At 47.9% G+C, this 18,430-nt stretch overlaps 1 protein-coding gene and 1 pseudogene across 1 annotated transcript; both read right to left on the bottom strand.

Annotated features, from left to right (window-relative positions):
• Positions 1 to 8,455: 8,455 nt before the first annotated feature.
• On the bottom strand, positions 8,456 to 10,315 carry LOC120703632 (berberine bridge enzyme-like Cyn d 4). Its single transcript, XM_039987772.1, has one exon. It carries the CDS (start codon positions 10,148 to 10,150, stop codon positions 8,501 to 8,503), a length of 1,650 nt encoding a protein of 549 aa, XP_039843706.1. The 5' UTR covers positions 10,151 to 10,315; the 3' UTR covers positions 8,456 to 8,500.
• A 6,311-nt stretch (positions 10,316 to 16,626) lies between these two features.
• LOC120702130 lies at positions 16,627 to 17,666 on the bottom strand (annotated as a pseudogene).
• Between the last annotated feature and the right edge of the window lie 764 nt (positions 17,667 to 18,430).

The raw sequence follows: 18,430 nt of genomic DNA, 5'->3' as shown, positions 1-18,430 counted from the left end.
CAAGAATCTCGGGATGTCTACGTGAGTTCTCAATGAATTTGTACATACATTACTATATATAGTCCATGCAAATATAGAATACATGCAATTTCTTATTCAACTAACTCCTCCATCTGTGCCTTGTAAATGTTAGGACAAAGCAAGCAGTCTTATTACTGAGGTGGAATCAAATGCAAGGAAAACTTTGTTACCCCAAAGGAAAAGAACGAGATTTTCTAGAAGGCATACAAGGCAGTCACAGAGTGCAAATCAACCAAGTTGCATGGTAATGGGTACCTGGCAAAAAACCCATCTAGAAGGCAGCTGCTGAATGCGGATCACTAGGAATAAATTTGTAGAGAGGAGCAACAGCATCAGGAACACGTCGAGCTCATGGAATCATTTGGGCAGCTACAACAACAAATGTTAACATGGGAAGCTGACAGGGAAGCCGAAAGGAGAGAACATGCACGACAAATTGAAGAAATTAACAAGGCAAGGGAGGCTGATAAAGAAGAGCTTAGGCAAGAGTTCCTATCAATGATGCAAGCAGCAAATGGACAGGCACCATTTCAGCAGGTACTAGTCAAGCTATTTATTGAATGACTTTCTTTCCTTAGGTTCTATATTTAATTGTCTGTAACCTTTCATAGATTGTCCTGCCAACATCTATCTAGCCAAACAACAATGTCACTGCATTTGTAGAGGTGGTAGCGGCTGCATCAAATATGAGTACTAAAAGTACAGAAAAACTCACCGAATGTGCTCTCTTCTAGTCAGGTTGTTTCATGAATTGACAACTTTTTACTTCTATCATCAGATACTGAACAAAATCACATCTAATTTTTTCCTTCTAAATTTTTTGCTCCCAGAAAAAGCCTCAAAGCCACCAAGAGCAATCTGAAGTCGGTGCTAAATCAAGGGCGGCTAGCATTCGCACTACAAGAAGTAGTAAAACTGATAACAATAATGAAGCACATTCGGTCCTGGCCGCGGCATATGTTTCATCACAACAGCTACTGGAAAAAGCTGCAAATAGGAGACGACAAAACGCAAAAAAGACAGGAGGTAAAATTTTTGTAACTCCTCTACCTACTGTGAATGTTTCTGTTTCAGCAGTCAAAGTGTTTATAGTTGTGTTAATTATTTGCTGTCATTCTGATAATTTTATGATTCACAATGAAACGTTGGTTTGCTACATGCTGTTGTTTCACCCTTTCCATTATTACAGATTATTTGATGCTCAAAAATGCTATTCATTCTTTTCAGGAAACTAAGCCATTTCGAATGGAGCAAACAGGTAATGGGACCTTCTTGAAATCACCCTTTGCTGATCAAGTGATGGGATCGTCTTGAAGTTACCCTACTATATGTTGAAACAATGTCCTGTTGAAAACTTATTAGTATTTCAATACTTCGTGTGTCATGGAATTTATCAGTGAATGGTTGAATGTTGTTTCATGAATTATAAGTGCATAATTATTATTGATCCTGTATTTTAATGTTTTAAATTATTGCTGCTACAAATAAATGAGCGTGGCAGAGTAGACATATGGCGAGCTACAAAACTATGGCAGCAACACCTTTCGTTGTAAAAGAGAATTCATCCTATCGCAACCCATATTTTTCGGTGTCACAAAGGCTCATGAGAATAGTAAGTTCCACTTGTAGCAAACTTATATTATGGTGGTAATAGAGACATGAACATTTGGCAACCAAAACATTTTCGAAGCAACAATGGAGGAAACATCTTACAACCAATCAAACTAGGTGGCAGTAGCGTGCTCCACCTATTGCCTCCAACCTATATATTTTGGCGGTAATAGAATGTTCCACCTATAATAACCATCTCTGCTGCGTGGAAATAGAGGACACCACCTATAGCACCGTAATCAACTTCGTGGTAATAGAGGGAACCACATATAACACCCAAACAACTTTCGTGGCAATAGAGAACACCACCTATAGCATCGAAATCAACTTCGTGGTAATAAAGGGAACCACATATAGCACCCAAAACACTTTCGTGGCAAAAGAGGTGCTTCCCCTATAGCAACCACAACTAGAGTGTAGCAATACAATACTTTGCAACGCAAGATTTTACGAATTACAACGTGTTGGGTACGATGCAATTGCACCTCTGGCAACAGCAGATGCATCGCAATATGATAATTTGCAACCAACACGAGCGAGCCCGTAGATGCTAGTTGCAACGCCTCATTGTGTTGTAATAGAAAAACTTTTGCAACAAAAAAAGGACATGCGTCACTACAAGCTAATGCAGCGAGACATTTAGCTACGTTTTCTTACAAAACAAATTGGTTGCAATTGCGGCTATTGCAACCAAATAGGGAGAAAATCTAGTAGTGATCTTCTGCTGCATTTTCTCCAGCCTCATCCGTTTCTTCAGCATCGTCCATGGGTTCATCTTCAAAGGCTCCCGCTTCATATAAGTGAGCCCAGTCTTCAATATTATCATCATCATCTTCTTCACCATCTTGCATCACAACTCCAGGTTCACCGTGCTTGGTCCAAAGAGTATAGTTATCCATGGAACCCTTTTCATAAATGTGGGCGTGTAGAGTGCTTCTCTTGGAGTATTCCTTTTTATTTTGGCAAAAGCGGCATGGACAACACATGAAACCTTTTGATGACTTGTGGGCCTCCGCCGCATTGAGAAAAGACTTTAGACCATTAATCCACGCTATGGTGCACCGGTCGCCGTACATTCATTGTCGGTCCATCGATCTACAATTTTGTATTAACAATATTATTTTACTTGTATTCATATCATTTGGCACATAACATAATAAAAAACAAAAGCCATTTCTGCGAATTTAACATTGAAATACAAAAAGTCTGAATATCCATCACATAACATGCTTAAATTACACAACATGATAAATAGTAGTCCAAATTAATAAATAGATTACACTACATGCTAGCTACCTAATACAAATTACTCATCGTGAGATCTTTTGACCAATGCCTCATGAACTGCCTCGCGAAGTCTTGACACGGAACGGTCATATTCTGCCAGCCCCGACTCTTCACGTCTTGCATTATATCGAGCCATCAACTCACGATCATCATCAGTACCATGCAACTCGACATTAAATTCATGATGAAATTTATGACTTTCTTTGCCAAGGGAGAATTTATGAAAAGCTTTCTTAATCAAACGATGAATACGACCGCTAACAAGACCAACACACTCTGCAGGGTGGAACTCAAGCGAATGATCGGTGTGCTCCAATTGATTGCGTACCGCCGCCCAAGCCGCAGATCGACGCTCAAAGGCATCATGTTGCAAAGGCATTTCTAAGAAGTAATATTAATAACAGGTCAATTATACGTCTCATTAAGAAACAAAACTAATTTCATTATACTAATACATCATTAGAGTGTCAAAATAATGTAACTAAATGCATAACAAATACCATACTAATTAACCATGCATGCCACTAGAAAAAAATTAAAAAAAATCACTATAAATTGTCCACACTGAAACTATCCTATAGACCTTTTCCAAATTCAAGTAATGGGTTCTATACATCTCAAATCCATGCATAAATCAAATAAATTGTGCTCATTCTTACTATTTCTAAAAATCACAAATTTCTCTAACTATAGAGCATGAAACAAATAATGAATACCATCAAACAAGAGAGGATGAAGTTGTAAACCTTTAGTGCACTTGGATGAGTGAAATCCCCACAAAACTTGAGAAAATGGGGGAGCACCTCCTCTCTAACTCTCCATGGGAAGAAAGCCCGAGCTCTGTCAAATGGTTGGATCGGGCTCGGGGAGGAAGAAGGCGAGCTGATTTATAGTTGGCGAATTAGTACCGGCTGGTGGCTCCACCCGGCACTAGAAGTCGCCATTTAGTACCGGCTGAAGCCACCAGTCGGTACTAAATTGCTCGGCTCCATTTAGTACCGGCTGGTGGCTCCAGCCGATACTAAGTGGTCACCTAGCTGTTGCGCCCAGCTGTCGGTGGCGCACTTTAGTGCCGGCTGGTGGCTCCAGCCGGTACTAAATGGCTCCGGGGGGTACTGTATCTTTGGCCCGGTACTAAAGATGCACGTTAGTACTGGACCAAAGTGCGCTCGGTACTAACTGCCGCAGACGAATGAGCAGTTTTCTGGCAGTGATATGAAGCCTCATATCATAACCTGCCATCGTTGTTGCACACCATCTGCCAGAGAAATCATGGAAGCTTCTGTGACTTGAAAACATATCCTTGTGTTTAGAAACAAGGCAAGCAGGTATTGCAGTGCTCCTTCTTGGCCTTAGGATCTTGCATTGAGGCCTTCTAGCATTGTCGTCCAGTCATATGCATCGATGGGACATTCCTAACATTCCTAACGGGAAAGTACAAAGGCACAATTCTAACAACAATTGCGGCTGATGGCAACAATCAGCTCGTCCATTGCCTTTGTTGAGAAAGAGTCCGGAGATAGTTGGTATTGATTTTTAGAGAGACTGAAGCAGATGGTTGTTACAGATGTACCTAATGTTTGTGTTATATAGGACCGACACAAAGGTATTCTACAAGCTATCGATGACATGCAGAGTGGTAATGTCGAGCGGCAGAGAACAGCACAGTGGCCTGATATTTTTTATTTACACTCCGCACACACGGGCTATGGTTGTCTTGGCTGACATGTCAAAGTTACATGGCCCATAACCGATTATTGTGTCCGAATTTTTGCATGATAGCATTACAATGATGAATTATATTGGTCACAAATGTTCTAGCCAATTCATGGCGTTGTAGCCTTTTTTTTTAATTTATACTTCGCACACATGGGCCATGCTTGTTCTGGCTGACATGTCAAGTTACATTGCCCATAACCTGATTATTGGGCCCGAATTTTTGCATATTACAATGACGAATTATATTGGTCACAAATGTTGCAGCCAATTCATGATGTTTCAACGTTGCATGTTATGACGGTTGCAAAAATTCTGTCACAAAACACGGGCCAATTGGTGGAGGCCAAATGAGCCAACCCCTAATCCATGACAGTAACTTGAGAATCGTCTCAGATTATGCCATATTGTGATGTTTCTTAAAAGAGTAAAGTCTATTTTTGACCATCCAACTATGGACTGCATCCGGATTTGGCAATGCAACTCTAAAACCGGACATCCGCAGCCATCCAACTCTCAAAACCGTTCATGTTTGGCCATCGAGCTGTTTTGCTGGGTAGTTTTGCTGAGTTGGACGCCACGTGGCGGTGGGACCCACCTGTCAGCCCTCCTCTCCCTCCTCTCTCCTCTTTCTCTCTCCCTCTACCTCTCCTCTCTCCTGTCCCCGTCGGCACGCGCGCCTGAGCTCCGCCATCCCCGTCGGCCAGGTAGGCGGCCGGAGCTCCGCCATCCAGGTAGGCGGCCGGAGCTCCGCCATCCCCATCGGCACGCGCGCATGAGCTCGAGCTCCGCCGCCCAGGCCGGCGAGCGCGCGAGAGGGGCGGAGCACACCGGAGCCGAGGCAAGCGGAGGACCTGAGGCCGCGGCGGAGGAGGAGCCGGAGAGAGGGAGAGGAAGGAGGAGGGAGCAAGGGCGGGGGACGGCGCGGCCGCCGGCGGCCCCTGCTCGCCTCGCCGACCGACGCCACCGTGTCGAGGGAGCCGGCCAGGGCCACCGCCATCGCCGGAGGCCCGCGCGTGCCCTGGCCCGTTTGCCGCCGTCCGGCCCCGATCCGCCATGGGAGGGAGGAGGAGGAGGTGCTCCCGGATCCGGCCGGCTCCGGAGCTTGAGGGCCGCCGCCCTGCTCGCCTTCGTGGGCTGGCCTCCGCGGTGCCCGGCGCCAGAGGAGGATGGGGAGCAGGGGTCGCGGCCGCGGTCACCGCGCGCACCCCGCCCTGCTCGCCTTGCCGCGCGCGTTCGCCGCACGCTTGCCGGCCTCAAGGGCGCGTCCGCCACGCGCACCCTGCCCTGCTCGCCTGCGCTCCGCCCCCTGCTCCGGCCGCGCGCGCTCCGCGGCAGCTCCTTCCTCCCGCGGCGGCTGGAGCATGAAGGTGTCGCCGCCACCCGCGCGAGGCTCCGCGCCGCGCCGTCCGCCCGCGCGCGGGATGCCTGGCCGATCCCGCCGCGCGCCGGCTCCGCCTCGTGCAGGCCATCGGAGCTCGTGGCGGAGGGGTGCGGGAGGGGAGGGCCCCAGGGAGCCTCACCGTGCCAGCCGCCGTAGCTCCTCGGCCTGGTGCAGGGGAGGCCGCCGCAGCTCCTCGCCCGCCGGCCCGGCGCGGAGGGAGTAGGGGAGGCCGGCGGCCACCGCTCCGCCCTGCACCGCCGCGGGAGCTCCCGCCGTGGAGGGGAGCAGGGGAAGGGGAAGGGAGGGAAGGAGGGGAAGGGGCCTCCGTCGCCGCGCCGGGAAGGGGAGCCGAACACGCCGGGCGAGCTCGAGCTCCGCCGCGGGCCCGCGCTGCCGGCCGGGTCAGCTGGAGAGGCGTGCGCTGGAAGGGCGGCGGCCGACGCAGGGTCAGCGGAGTTGGACAGGAGAGAGGAGAGGTAGAGGGAGAGAGAAAGAGGAGAGAGGAGGGAGAGGAGGGCTGACAGGTGGGTCCCACCGCCACGTGGTGTCCAACTCAGCAAAACTACCCAGCAAAACAGCTCGATGGCCAAACATGAACGGTTTTGAGAGTTGGATGGCTGCAGATGTCCGGTTTTAGAGTTGCATTGCCAAATCCGGACGCAGTCGATAGTTGAATGGTCAAAAATAGACTTTACTCTTCTTAAAACCGTCATGCAGAATCCGTCATGGACCACACCATCCCATTCCATCACTGACTAGTGTATAGAGCATGCCTCGTCATAACAGTAAGTACCATTAGATTAACAACTATAATACACCTAGCTTTCTGTTTTTGAAATAGATTCTCAACTAGCCCCTTACTATCGAGGGATTATAGGCTTTCCGGTAAATCCATGCCAGCTAAGTGTTCTCTGAATATATTGGGTGGTAAGCTTTTTGTGAGCGGATCCGCTAGCATCGTTTTTTGTTTAGAGTAAATTACACCCTAAGTCCCTAAACTTGTCCCGAAGTTTCATCTAAGTCCCTAAACTCTCAAATCGTCCATTTGGATCCCTAAATCGTGTTAAGTGGTTCATCCGAAGTCCCAAACACGCCACGTGGGCAACCAAAACTGACGTGGCATGCCATGTGACACCTCAGTGGCAAATATTTACAAAAGAACCCCTTGTATAGTTTTATCTTCTCCAGTTGGCTCCTCCCCTGGTCCCCTCTCTCTCCCTCACCAATCTCTCTCTGCTAGCTCTGCTCGCACGCCTCGCAAGTCGCTCGTCTCCCTGGTGATGACCCACGGCGGGGAGCTTGCCGTGCGGACCAGCGCCGCCGTTGTGCTCCGCCAGCTTGCGTTGTCGGCTGATGGCCGGATCCTCGAGGCCGTGGCGCGGACCCCGAGCTTGTGCGACGCGCTCGTCCGGAGCCCCGTCTCCGCAACGGCCGACAAGGCCGCGCTCGTCTCCGGCGACCGCGACGCTACCTGGCAGTGCCACGTTAGTGCTGCCGCCGCCGCCGCTCTTGACGCCCTCGTTGTAGAGGAAGATGGTGAGGCGGAAGATAGCGACGACGAGACCCGCGAGAGCGGCTCACCCTCGCCTCGCTTGATTTGATCCGGTCTCCCCTGGTTTGATTGCTTGCTTCCCAGCCACCAACGCAGCTGCGTAACCTGGGCGCTCCATTTCTTGGCTTCCGCTCAGAGCTTTCCAGGGAAGAAGCAAGCTAGGCGCAGCCGGGCCTCGCCCGGCCCCACGGCCGCGTCTCGCGCAGGCCGCCGCCACGCCTCGCCCGCGGCCGCATCTCGCGCAGACCGCCGCCGCGTCTCGCCCGCGTCCGCATCCCGCGCCGGCGTACCTCCCCCGCGGCCGCCGCCGCGCCTTGCCAGCATCCGCATCCCGAGCCGGTCGCCGCCGTGCCTCCCCGCTGCCGCATCCAGCGCAGGCCGCCACGGCCACACCTCCAGGGAGAGGATGGTGCCGATGACGCGCTCTTGTGAGCTGACGACTTCCGTCGTGGCGGCCTCGGTCCTGCAGCGGCCGCTGGCAACCGTGGGCGGGCAGGGAGCCCCCATGACCATTTGCATGCGCCATCGGCGCCACGAGAGTGTGAGCAGGCCGGCCGCCGCCGCCGCCACGAGGAGGACAACGGCCGCGAGCGCCTTGGATGACGGCGCGCGCCCGTGGCTGCCGCCGTTGCTATCGGGGGCGCGGCGGCAGAGCAGTGCAAATGGAAGCAGATAGAGCGGTGGGGGAGAGAGAGGACCAAATAGGAGGAGATAAGACTATGTAGGGGGGTTTTGTAAGTATTTGCCAACGTGGCACTACACGGCATCGTCAGAAGCTTGCGTGGGGTGTTTGGGATCTCCGATGGACCACTTAACACGGTTTGGGGACCCAAATGAACGATTTGAGAGTTTATGGACTTAGGTGAAACTTCGGGACAAGTTTAGAGACGTGGAGTGTAATTTACTCTTTTATTTATATATGCTCGAGACTACCAGTAGAATTCTAGATTTTCTCTTTCACAACAGGAAACTTTACGTCGAATGGCTGAGTCGGGTACTGGGTTGGAGATCAAACTAACAGGCACAAGTGGCGGGATGCTCTGCTCGTTCCTGAAGTAGTCGTTAGGGTCGATCTTGCCCTTGGCCAGGGCGAGTCTCTTGTAGTTTCCCTTGAAGTACTTCTCGCCCCAGACCTTGCCTACCACGTAGCTGCTGACGTTGCCCACGACGACGTTCCTCCCCAGGTCGAGGTCCCTGTAGTTGAAGTAGGCCTCCCTCGGGTTCTTGCTCACGTACGGCGCCATGAACGCGTACAGGTCCCTGATCCACCTCACGTTCGGCTCCCCGTCGTTGCCGGCGGCCCAGGAGTTCATGTAATAGATGTTGTACAACACGCCGCCGCGGTGCGGGAACGGCGTCACCGCCTCCGGCACGGCGCTGATCGCTCCGCCGTATGGGTCTACGATCATGATCCCCGGGTCAGGCTTGGCGAGCCAGCCGAAGATCTCCGCCCACACGTCGCGGGGGATGGCTCGCCGGACGTAGTCGGACGCCACCTTGTAGGAGGTGTCCATGGAGGTGGTCCGGTTCAGCAGGTCCGTCACGGGGATGGGCTGGCCGCTGCCCACGCAGACGTAGAGCACGGACTCGGCCCAGCTCATCTCCCGGCAGTGCGAGCGGTTCATCCCGAGCTCCGGGAAGCGGCCACGCATCACCGGGAGGAGCGCGTCGCACGTGCCGAGGTACAGGGACTCGAAGCTGGCCCACCCGTTCGTGACTATCACCCTGATGAACAGGTCGTCCGGGAGGGCCGGGCCGACCTCCTGCCACTTGGTCAGGACGTCGACGGCGCCGTCGTTGACGGATACAGGGACGATGAACGACGCGACCTTGGGTGGGACGGGAACGAGCCTCACCCGCCACGACAGCACGATGCCGAAGCTCTCGCCCCCGCCGCCGCGGATGGCCCAGAAGACCTCGCGCCCCATGGCCTTCTTGTCCAGGAGCCTGCCCTGGGCATCAACCAGCACGGCGTCGATGACGTGGTCGACGGCGATGCCGTACTTGCGTAGCAGCAGGCCGAACGCGCCGCCGCTGAAGTGGCCGCCCACGCCGATGGTCGGGCACAGGCCGGCCGGGAAGGCCAGCCGGTCGCCGCTCGCCTTCGTGACGGCGTAGTACAGCTCGCCGACCGTGGCGCCGGAGTCCACCCACGCGGTGGCCCTGGCCCGGTCCACGCGCACGGAGCGGAGGTTGGCGAGGTCGACCAGAGCGAACGTCTCGGGTTGGACGGACCGGTACGAGAGGCCCTCGTAGTCGTGCCCTCCGCTGCGCACTCGGACGCGGACGCCGTGGCGGCGGCCGCAGAGCACGGTGGCCTGGGCGTGGGAGGCGTTGGTGGGCCTGACGATGCAGAGCGGGCGCACCGTGCCGGGTGTGGAGAACCGGGGGTTCCTGATGTACGCCGCCAGGACGGAGGTGAAGGAAGGCGAGCTCTGCGTGAATATGAGCTTGCTCGGAATGCTGGCCGAGAGGCAGTGGAGGAAGTCGCCGGAGGAAGCCGAAGAGGAGGGGGTGGGGGCGTAGAAACACACGAGGCAAACGGTGAGCACCAGTGCTCGGAATCGGAGCACGGCCATTTTTGCTGCTCTGAGCTTGCTCGATGTGCTATGGGATGCTGTGGGCTCTAGAGCTAGTGAGCTCCTCTACATCCATTTAAAGCCAACACGGAACGCATCAGTTCCAGCTAGGATTATTTGCAGGACAACATTGTTGGCTTGTTGCCTAGGAGTATCTAGGAATACGGAGTGCACGGTGCAGAAGAATGTGAGCACGTATGGAAATGGAGAAGTGACGGCATGAAGGTTACATTTGAGCGCACGGTACGTGCTATATTGATTTAGGACTTGAATCTAATTTTATTTAAGCCAATAAATAAGGTTAGAAATAAAATAAAAATTTACTTTCAGTACATATACAAAACTAGGACATATATCCTTAAACATATTTTTTCTAATATATTTATTTTTTAAATATGATTTGATATACCTATAGTTCAAATTGGATTTACTTTAACCAAAAACATAAAATCTCGTGTAAGCATTAGAAAATAGTAAACTAGTTCAAAAGTTATTGAAATCTGTACACCACTTTTATGTAGCATAGTACATGTAAAAGATTATATTTGGGGTACATGAGCAAATATGTAGTATTTTCAACAATAATAATAGAAAATAATAAATTTTACTTTCCATGGCCGTTCCATAGTCCGAGCTGCTCCTAGAAATCCTTTTATTAGGAGGGTTCCATCATTCAGTCAGTCCTTGGAAATCTTTCAGCCTTTCAGGAGCAGATCGGTTGTTATAGTGCACATCATGAATATTAAGTGCCGAGAAACTTCTCAACCACTCCAGAAATAGATATTTTTCTAGTTTTCTACAAATCATTCTTATAATAGTAATAAGTTTAGCGTAACGTTTTGGACTTGATGATTTTCAAACAAAGGAGTAGTCTAATATAGTGCAGAATCACAAGTGACGTGCTTTGATTATAGCCTGCCTACCTTGATTTTAAAAATAACAAGCTTGTAAATGGTGAAAGACTTTGGCATGACCCTGGATGGATCCTAACTTGGAGACCTCGCCCGTGACGCTTGTAGCTTACACCCCACTAGTGCAAAACGATCCGTAAGAGCGCCCTTTTTTCCAGGGGCGCGGATCAGTTAACCCGCTCACAAGGAGAGGGGTTACTGCCCATCCATATAAATGCATTTCCTTTCCTGTTTCTAAGTGCGGCTCGCCTAGTCACCCGCCTCTAAAAAAATATTTTTCAGAGCGGATGATGGCATGACCTACTCCTAAAATTGATTTTCATGGGTGGACGATGACATGATCCCTACAAATGGTTCCACATAAATAAATTCATAACTTTTTTATATTATCTCAAATAAAAAAGTCAACCTTTATATAAAAATTGTAGAGTTTGATGAGATCTAAAATTTTATATTTGATAACCTACTCATTTAAAGTTATTTATAGTTCAAAAAATTAAAAAAAATCTCTAATTTCAAATTTAGAATTTTTGACTTTTTCCAAACAACCTCGGATGTAGAGTAGCTTCATATCAAAATTGTAGTGGTAAGATATAATATTTTATAGTTTGTACATTATTCATTTAAGACAGTTTAGGATCACAAGATTGAATTGTTGTACTCTATAATAGGTGTGACGTGCAATATTGTATGGAAATAGTTTATGAGAATATGAAAGCAATTTGAACATATGTATCGTGATTGTGATATTTTGAACAATTGGAAAAACACTTGAGATATGAGAAATATATCTTCTCTCTCTATGCGTGCATGTGTGTTCAAAGAAAAGAATAAAAACAAAACTAAATAAATAATTGTAGGTCCGGGTGATAGCGTTACCGGCTCCTAGAAATAATTTTCAAAGACGGGTGATGGCATCAACCACTCCTACAAATCATTAATATAAAAAATAACATACCTCATTCGGTCAGGTGACATATCAGGCTGGAGGTAAGAGCATTGAACCCTGGTTAACGCAAGTGTAAATATTTTATCAAAAAATTGTACCCCAATATTAGGCGGCCTTGTGACGATGGCCGGTTGGTTGGCATTTTTTCTTTTATATTTTGTTTGTTTTCAATTTTTCTAATTCTTTTATTTTCTGAAAATTTACTTGTAGGGGTGGTTTTATGCCCTAACACGCCTATGCAAATAGCATTTCTTGGGGCAGTGATGGATTTATCCGCCCTTGAAAATGAATTTACCCAGGAGGGTATGTTATCTGCTCCTATAAATGGCAGCTTGTAGCTACAAAAAGCAAGAGCTCGTCAACCTAGACATAATTAACTGAGATCGAAGAACCTAACTGAACCGACCGAAATCAAACTCAAACTGACTGAAAATGAATTTTTTTGTCATAATTTTGATCTTGGATCTCTAATGACCGAATTAATCCAGTCTATTCGGTTTTAAGCAGCGGTTAACCAAATATCAACAATACCAAATTATATAGAAAGAGGCCTAATTCCTCTCTCAAGTGCAGCCCAAAACCATCCAGGCCGCCCGTAAAGCCTTCACATATGCTAACCCTAACACCACCCACCCCACCAGCCTACCACACCACCACCGCCCACCTCCCCTCCCTCCTAGACTGCGGCACCCCAACCGCCTCCAAAATTTAACCATGACCTTAGCTTGGAGGCAGTTGTCTTTACCCACCTCGGAAAATAAAAAAAATGCGGGCCTCAGTTAAGTTTAATGTAGTAGTGCCCTTAGCTTCCCTCTCTATCTCTCTCTACCCTAATATGGCGATACCCGCCCGAAGGCGCTCTACGGCTCCGCACTCCCCAGGTTCCACCCGGCGCCTACTCACACCCCGCCAATGCCGGCTCCTCCGTGGTGCGGTCGCGCTGGTGACAGCAGCCTGGTGCTGGGGCTACCAAGCTGACGACTATGGCTTGCGTGCTTGGCGCTTGGGGCCGGCCAACTCGGTAGCGTCCTTCCTCGGGCCCTTCAGGTCGCGCGGCGGCCGGCGACGCATCCCCACCGCGGCCCCAGCTCGACAGTCCTCTCTCGAGCCATCCATGCCAGATCCAGCGATTGAAGCCTCGACGATGGCGACAGATCCAGTTTTCTGTTGATTTGCAGTCAATTTTCTTTGATTTGTGTTCACTTGTGCATTGATGGAGCTATCTGTGCTTAATTCATATGCGATTGTGCTTCAATCTTGCATTTTTTTTGTGTTGCCTCGATGTTTCAGTTCGTTTGGTCATGACCATGACCGAACCAAAATATCCAACACTGAATTTGCTCGGTCCTAGGAATTTTCAAGAATCAATCGATTTCTATTTTCTGATTAATGAATTTGGCAAATAACTGAAGAACCGATCGGTTTGGTTCGGTTAGACTGAATGCCCAGGCTAATGAGCATGTACTGCACCCGCGCCTGCAAATATGGTTCAACCGCCCCTACGAACCCTTTTTTGTAGTGCCCATCACTCATTTTCTTATAGTGATGGGCCCGTGCGCCTGCAACATTTCCTGCATTACATTTAGTGAATTTTCGTAGCAGTGTGGTTGCGCTCTAGTCATATTCCCACACTAATACAATAAACCGTTTAGCCATGAAGAAATGGATCCTGGTGGTGACAATATTGCAGAGACATAAATTTATATGATTGAGGAACATATATATAAGAAAATTTAAGGACCTAAAATTGCCAAAGTTGTTGAAAAGAGCAATATTCAAAATCACGTTTCATACAAAACAATGGGACGAAATACATGACTAGGACCGTATCTGGTTGGCTCGCTTGGCTGCCTTAATGTGGTGACAATGACTAGCGAACGACTCGTTATTGGTGCTCGCATTTTTCTGAATTTATTCTAGAATTTAACTGGCTTTATTCTTTCAGTGGTAGGCGACGTGCTCGTCGATAGCGTGGCGTCAGTGGTGACTTCGTTAATCTCGAAGTTCTGCCAGCTGAGTCTCTCTGGGGTGCTCATAAGGGTAGAGTTGTGTGCGTGTATTCATAGGGTGATTGTACGTGCGTTTGGGAGTGTCTGTGTTTTTACTGTATTTGGCAAAAAAATAAAGGAACCATAAGTAATGATTGTTTGCTTTCCTGTGGAAAAAATAAAAATGGAATGGTGTACTCCGAAGAGTTTAGCAGAAAAGAAAGACCAACCATAGAGGAGTATGATATTACACATGATGAACGGACGGATGAAAAAATATAGTTAGATAATATTCTCTTAATTGCATGCTGGGCATTATTGGCAGCCATCCAGTAAATTAAACACCATCACAGAATAGTTTTGATAAGAACACAGATGCTGCACAAAAATATAGTCTTGCTTTCCTCGTGTAGTCACGTTCGCTGTCGGGCCAAGCTACACGCATAAATCCACACAGGACGATCGCCATCATCAACGCCAAGTCCACACATGTGATCGAGTTGCTTTCTCGTGGCGCCTAATTAAATATGTAATCATCTAAACTGATGCAACCCCGAAACTGTAAAAAACACCCAATTTGACACTGCTTTAGGCAAACCGCCGGTCATTATCACTTAGATGAGAGCTAACACGTGCTCGCTCGAGAGCACGCCACGTGTTAACCCACATCTAAAGACTTGACAACCGACAAGTCATTCGCCTAAAATAATATCAAATCCGGTAGTCCCGGTATCTACTCCACTGCATACCCAAGATAATGCACACATACCGTTTACAATAGATACATCACCAATGAACCACAAAGCGCAATTTTAAGCATAAAAAGAGTACAACAAATAATTATTACAAATTCAACATAGGAGGGTTCAAATATAAAAAATAAAAGGGTTTAACATCTCCATACAGCCTTAGTCCATGAGTGATAAATAAGAGATATAAAAATAAAGTTTAGTGTTTTGTCATGTTCTCTCCAAAAGAACCACTACGCAGCGGATAAAAGATAAAATCGCAAAAGCAATAGCGTCCTGTTCAAGGGCGCTATCGCAACCACAAGACCTACTCCTCTCCCGCGCCAGAGTCGGCGGGATAGAAGTGGCCAAAAACAACTTCCGGCTCACCTGCAATTTAGTTTAGAAAGCAACATAAGTATAAAAGGTAGTTGCAAGAATTACGCAATTAAATAAACAAGGAGTATGCAAGGGCTCAAACAAATGATGCTTAAAGGTTAAGTAATTATTGCATAAGCATTAGCTCTCTAAACCAACATCTAGCTCTCTAGCAAAATTAATTATCTTGCCCAACCAACAACACAAATTTTAGTTCATTATAAAGTGAGACAAGTAAGTAACCATAAAAGTGCCATGAATCACATACCATCGTAACCGAAAATTTCTACGAAGAGTTCGTCAGACAAAAAGTTTGCTCATAACCGAGAGCGTGGAAATTCGAATTGATTTAAACTTTACAAGGGTGTACTTCTTTACTCACACGATATAAGGATCGTGCGGCTCACCCAACTGATCGTGTTGGATAAGGGAGTACTCACGTCAACCGTTCCCAACAAACCTCAACCATTGAACATCACACATAGTTCACGCGGAGAGTCACCTAGGTCCATCGGGGACATCTCTAAGCCTCTCTACATAGCTCCTTGGGCCATGTATCTAGGACCGTGCATCAAAAGTCTAGGCAAAGAAGGTAATTGGCTTATCCTTACCATTAATTAGGATATGTGGTAGCACGATAAAATGCTCAAAACCGAGGTCATCCACAGACAGTCCTTAAACGACCCGAGCGGACTATGCCTGTGACTTTTTTCTATAGGCCCTACCATTCTGCCCGGATCACGAAACTATTCTTCTATTCTAACAAGACCCAAGTCGTACAAGTGCGATCAAGGATAACCGGGTAAGTGTGATGACTCTCAACCATTTTTCCCTATCAAGTGGCAAACTACTCTAAGGATGGCTAAGCATCTATTCAAGTTAAGTAATTAATTAACTAACAAGTGACAAGGATAAGGATAACAATATCGAGGAAGGGTAATGCATAAAAGTATATACAAGAATGCAATAAATAACATAATATACATAACCCACAATACCCAAATGAGATAACTAAATTAAATCAAATTGAATAGTCACAATGAATCATGCTTAGCTGCTTGCCTTGGTTTTCCTCAGACTCGACAATGAATCATTTGTATGTGCTTTCAAATTTATTTTCAGATTCAAATTTGAAATGAATTAAACTTTTTTTATTTTATAAAATCTTATCCGAGGCGGGCGTCATAAGGTCCGACCACCTCAGTTAATATGTATTAACAGAGGCGGTTATGTTAGAGAAACCACCTCTGTTAATACATATTAACCGAGGCAGTTTCTTTAAAACAACCGCCTCGGTTAATCTATTAACCGAGGCGGTTGGCTGACCGCTTCGGTAAAGGTCACGATTAACCGAGGCCTTATGTCTGAGGCAGTTGCAATACCCGCCTCGGTTAACCTATTTTGCCCGCCTCGGTTAACCTATTTTGCCCGCCTCGGTTAAAGTTTGTGTAGTAGTGTTGGGCGGTAAGACTTTCGTGAGAGGATCTGCTAGCATCATTTTTTTATTTATATATGCTCGAGACTAATTTTGTCTTTCACAACATGAAACTTTATGTCGAATGACTGAGTCAGGTACTCGGTTGGAGATGAAACTAACAGGCACAAGTGGCGGGATGCTCTGCTCGTTCCAGAAGTAGTCGTCAGGGTCGATCTTGCCCTTGGCCAGAGCGAGCCTCTCGTAGTTTCCCTTGAACTACTTCTCGCCCCAGACCTTGCCTGCCTCGTAGCTGCTGATGTTGCCCACGATGACGTTCCTCCCCAGGTCGAGGTCCCTGTAGTTAAAGTAGGCCTCCCTCGGGTTCTTGCTCACGTACGGCGCCATGAACGCGTACAGGTCCCTGATCCACCTCACGTTCGGCTCCCCGTCGTTGCCGGCGGCCCAGTAGTTCATGTAATAGATGTTGTACAGCATGCCGCCGCGGTGCGGGAACAGCGTCGCCGCCTCTGGCACAGCGCAGATCGCTCCGCCGTAGGGGTCTAGGATCATGATCCCCGGGTCAGGCTTGGCGAGCCAGCCGAAGATCTCCGCCCACACATCGCGGGGGATGGCTCGCCGGACGTAGTCGGACGTCACCTTGTTGGAGGTGTCCATGGAGGTGGTCCGGTTCAGCAGGTCCGTCACGGGGATGGACTGCCCGCTGCCCACGTAGACGTAGAGCACGGACTCGGCCCAGCTCATCTCCCGACAGTGCGAGCTATTCATCCCGAGCTCCGGGAAGCAGCCGCCACTACTACAAATTACCCGTTCCTACCAATAGAGCGTGTGTATTGTAGCAAATGAGCCGCTCCTAAAAATGGCATTTTCAGGGGCGGCTCACCCCCCAAGCCGCTTCTAAAAATGGGTGCCATTCTTAGGGGCGGGTGGGGGTAACCCGCTCCTGAAAATGGCTTTTTTAGGGGCAGCTCACCCCCCCCCACCTGCCCCAAAAAATGACCACATTTTCTGGGGCGGCTTGGGGGTGAGCCACCCCTAAAAATGTCATTTTAGGGGCGGCTCACCCCCCAGCCACCCCTAAAAATGTGTATAAAAATCTGGGCTTCTTCCTCCTCTCGAACCCCCATTGTTTGGTTGGGAGAGGAGCTCCCCAAGATCCAAAAAAAAAGAAGAAAGGGGGGAGGTTTTTAACTTGATTTCCTTGAATTTTGGGGCTTTAGGAGGTCAGTTGATGCCAATTCCTTGTCATTCCTAAGCTCTTTTATTAGATTTGTGGCTCAAATGGAGCTCTCTTTCTCTCTAACTAGCTCTGGATCTCCACGGTGTGGTTTAGGCATTTGAGACATCATTTGCCTCAAACTTTTGGATGAAGTTGTGCTGTTTTAGATGGAGAACAAGATTATCTAATCAGTTGGTTTGGACTATATGTTTTAGCCTCATTCCTTAGTAAATTAGTCACTAGATCTATGAAGGAGAAAGAAGAAGATTTATTTTTTCTCCTATTTTTACACACGTGCATGTTAGATTTTTTTGCAAGATATTATGCTACAATAATAGGTTTGGTTTTGTACTTTCTTATTTAGTACTATTTAAATTACTTTTTTCAATATGTATGCTTATAGATTACTATATCTTCAATGTCATTTGTGATTATTATACTTGGAGGACAAAATTTATATTTTTCCTAATTATTTACGTGAATAGTATCTTATTTTAATCTATTTAATTATTTGTTACTGTTCAAAGATGGATAGGATGTGGATGTACCATGCAAAAAGGACAGACGCCTATTTCCATGGAGGGCTTAACAAGTTCATTCAAGTTGCGGAGAACCATGCAAGAAATGAGAAGACACATCTGATGCATTATCCATGCAATGACTGCAAGAATT

Source organism: Panicum virgatum, chromosome 4K, assembly GCF_016808335.1.
Source record: "Panicum virgatum strain AP13 chromosome 4K, P.virgatum_v5, whole genome shotgun sequence".
Classification (NCBI taxonomy): domain Eukaryota; kingdom Viridiplantae; phylum Streptophyta; class Magnoliopsida; order Poales; family Poaceae; genus Panicum; species Panicum virgatum.
Note: the sequence above shows the minus strand (reverse complement) of the source record. Positions and strands in the feature narration are given on the sequence as shown.

What these genes read in the sequence shown, in the direction of transcription:
- LOC120703632 (XM_039987772.1), bottom strand. Translation starts at nt 10,150, where the DNA reads ATGGCCGTGCTCCGATTCCGAGCACTGGTGCTCACCGTTTGCCTCGTG.